This window comes from Solanum stenotomum, unplaced genomic scaffold (assembly GCF_019186545.1).
Source record: "Solanum stenotomum isolate F172 unplaced genomic scaffold, ASM1918654v1 scaffold27089, whole genome shotgun sequence".
Taxonomy (NCBI): Eukaryota; Viridiplantae; Streptophyta; class Magnoliopsida; order Solanales; family Solanaceae; genus Solanum; species Solanum stenotomum.
Genome location: NW_026029334.1, coordinates 347 through 3,659, shown reverse-complemented (window position 1 = coordinate 3,659; position 3,313 = coordinate 347). Strand labels below are relative to the sequence as shown.

General features: G+C 37.0%; 1 protein-coding gene across 1 annotated transcript; it reads right to left on the bottom strand.

Moving 5' to 3' along the window:
* Positions 1-7: 7 nt before the first annotated feature.
* LOC125851564 (EP1-like glycoprotein 2) lies at positions 8-1,974 on the bottom strand (the record flags this gene model as incomplete). The annotated part of the gene is made up of 3 exons (XM_049531339.1): positions 1,755-1,974; positions 779-1,509; positions 8-148 (listed from the first exon to the last, which is right to left on the bottom strand). Coding segments are annotated over exons 1-3 (1,092 nt in total), but the record flags the coding sequence as incomplete, so codon positions are not given.
* Between the last annotated feature and the right edge of the window lie 1,339 nt (positions 1,975-3,313).

Sequence of the window (3,313 nt, the reverse complement as noted above, 5' to 3'; positions counted from 1 at the left end):
CATATACAGAGCCAAATCCTCCTTTCCCGGGCTTTCTGCTGAAATCATCTGTAATTATTTTCAGCTCATTGTAAGAGAATCGAGTTAGGATTCCCAGTAAGATTGGTTCTAGATCCAGAAAATCACCAGCTTGGTGTTTCTCCGATCTCTTTTTGGAAAGAGCAGAGCAAACTGAAAGAATCAAAATTATCCTAATCAAAGTACATCTTATGATAACTTTGGAAGGCGATTTCTGTCTAGGGAAAATGACTGGTGCATTTGGGGAATTCTTGTTGCGGAAGCCGAATATATAGAGAGTGATGAAATCACAACTGCTATATCTAAAGGTAGCTAATAAATAGTAGATGAGACAACAATAAAAAGAACACTAGGAATTAACGAGGTTCGGCAAACTTTTGTTTTCTTTTGCCTACTCCTCGGACACAACCAACCAATATTTATTTCACTCCAAAAGAGTACAAGTGAAATACTACAAGAGAGAAAGAAGATCAAATGCTTTTGAAGATGAGAAGGCAAGTGAGGCAAGTGAGAGGTGTGTTACAAATGAATTAGGAACTACCTATTTATATGATTGAATTCTTCCTATTGATGTCATCCATGACATCACAATGTGTCAAAATGTCAAGATTTACCTTGTGAAACCATTTTATAGTTCACCTAAATTTCACCTACAAAAGATGTTATCTTGACTTTAGTACCAATGAAGAATTATCTTCCTAACTACCAAATCTTAACATTAATTCATCTTTGAATCTTGTCAAATTTAACAATTCTGCACCTTAAGAAAAGCTGTTCCTACTCCAACGTCCATGAGAGAGAAGACTTCATTCAGTAACAAACAGTTCCCTCCTAGACTTATATTCAGATACGGATCATAAACAGCAGCTTTGCAAGAACAGTTACTCAGACATGCCCTTTGGCAATCTTCAATCTTTTTCCCCTCAATCCAAAATACGCTCGAGTTTAGTTCATGACTGAACTCAAATGAGAAATATGCAGTATTCTTTAGCTCTACAAGACTATGATACTGTGAAGAGACACAAGAAATGGGCGTCAGCTCAGTGCCTCCAAGATTTGGCTTCCTCTCAGAAAATGGCCTGAAGAAGTTGACTTCAACCGGACAAGTACATTGTCCTTCATTTGCACAAATGCTGTATCTCCCACACACCATTGGGTAGCCACAGTCAGAGAGTGTCAAAATGTCACATACCTCTTTCCAATTAAGGCCGAGCATATTATTTTCAAGGTTGTCCAATTGATATATGCGTAAATGTCCATCATGCCCAAGCTGTATGTATTGAGCTATCGATGTAGGAGGATATTGTAAAGCAGTAAGGATATGACCATCAAAACTCCAATAAGGACTATCGGGATTATCTGAAGTGTAGTAATACTGAGGTGGATCAGAATCTATGTATGTGGCCCAGCTTCCATTGAGAACAGTAAGAGAAAATAAACCTTGACTCGAATTGTCTGCTGAAACGCTTTGTTGAAGTTTGCTTTTAGTTACTTTTATCAAAATAAGTTATTTAGTTTGAATAAATTTGAATTTTGAATTTTAGTTAGTTTGTTTATGTTGTTGCGATATTTTAGGGTGTTTAAATTTTAAATTATGCAGATTATGTGTTTTATGTTGGCTATTTAAAGCCCCTCAATGCTTAATAAAATCATTGAAAGCTATTGAAAGTCATTTCAATCCATTGAGAGACATTTTCAATCTTTTTGTGCTGTCCCATTTTTTTAAAAACACCAACAGTTTGCTGTTAGCTTCTGACCAGAAACCAAATTCTGCCCCGGGAGCAAACAATCTGTAGGATGATCAAAAGACTGCCAAACTGTGCGGTTGGTCGTATCAAAGAGCACGAGATTCCCCGTTTCTGTCAAGTTTAAGCCAGAAACAGATTCTCCAGTAGTATTACTGGACCAAACAAGAGTGCCATCAGAGTCTGCCAAGACCAAGTTGCAAGGTTGCATTGGCTTTCACTGGACGGTCTCGATTAGCAGACCAAACTAAGTGTCCTCCCTCTATATAAATGGTCTCACCGGCGGTGCTGTTGTAGACTACTAATGAGATACCAAGAAAGCATTCTGTCAGATAGAAATTGCAAGAGAAGCCGTAGAGGAATTGTAGGCCAGTATTTCGTTCCAAAGGATGGGTGTATAAGTAAGTTTGTTGATCCACAAAGTGGGAACACCGGAAATGAAATTCACTAAACGTTGGGATATAGCGAATTGAGAAGAACAGAAGACAAGATAAATGAAGAAAAGGATACGAAAATATTGTCTATGTTCTTCCATCATTGCTTTCTCAACAAAGCCAAAGCTAATAGAAAGATTATATGTATCGGTTTATTAGTTACTACTCCCTCTGTCTTCTTCTTGTTCGTATTATGTATAAGTAGGAGTGGCAAACGAGCGAGTTGAGTCGAATATGAGTTGATCGAAAATGAGTTAATAAAAATGGATAAAATACTCTATTCGACTCATATTTTAAATGGGTAAAAACGAGTTCCCCAATGGGTAATATGGGTATCCATATTTACCCATATTATTATAGGGATCGCGTTAAAAGCTTCAAAAGCAAAAAATACTCTGCAACCCACACCCCCACCCCACCTCACCCCATCCCCACGAAAAAAATATTTAGAACTTTTAAATTTAACCTGCCCACCCCCATCCCTACCCCCAACTCCAACGCTTCAAAAATTATTATTTTTTTACTACTCCGACTCCCCACCCCCCCACGAACCCACCCACCCCCAACCCCAACGCCTAAAAATTAAATTTATTTTTTTTATTTATATTTTTAAAAGAAATTAAATTTATTTTTACTACTTTTATCACGCCCACNCCCCCCCCCCCCCCCACCACCCCCCTTCCCCCTATTTTTTTACCACCCACCTCTAATCACTTTTCTTTTTTTATGAATGAACATTTTTTACCCATATTACCCATTTAACTACCCACTTTTAAATGGGTATTTGAGTATGACTCGTTTTTACCCATTTTTGGGCAAATTACAGAAATCACATATTTTTAAGGCAAAATTACAATATATCCCTTAAAAGTTTATCATTACAGAAATCCCTCAAACGGATACAATAATAGAAGCGCTGATACATTAATCTGATGCGCGAGATACATTAATCGTTAATTAAAATACATTACATTTTATACATGATACACTAATCTGATGCGTGAGATACACTAATCTGATGCGCTTTATGAGGGATTTTGGAGATTTGTAAAACTTATAGGGGATAATGATAATAAGTAAACTAAAAGGCGGGATTTCTGTAATTTTTCCATTTTT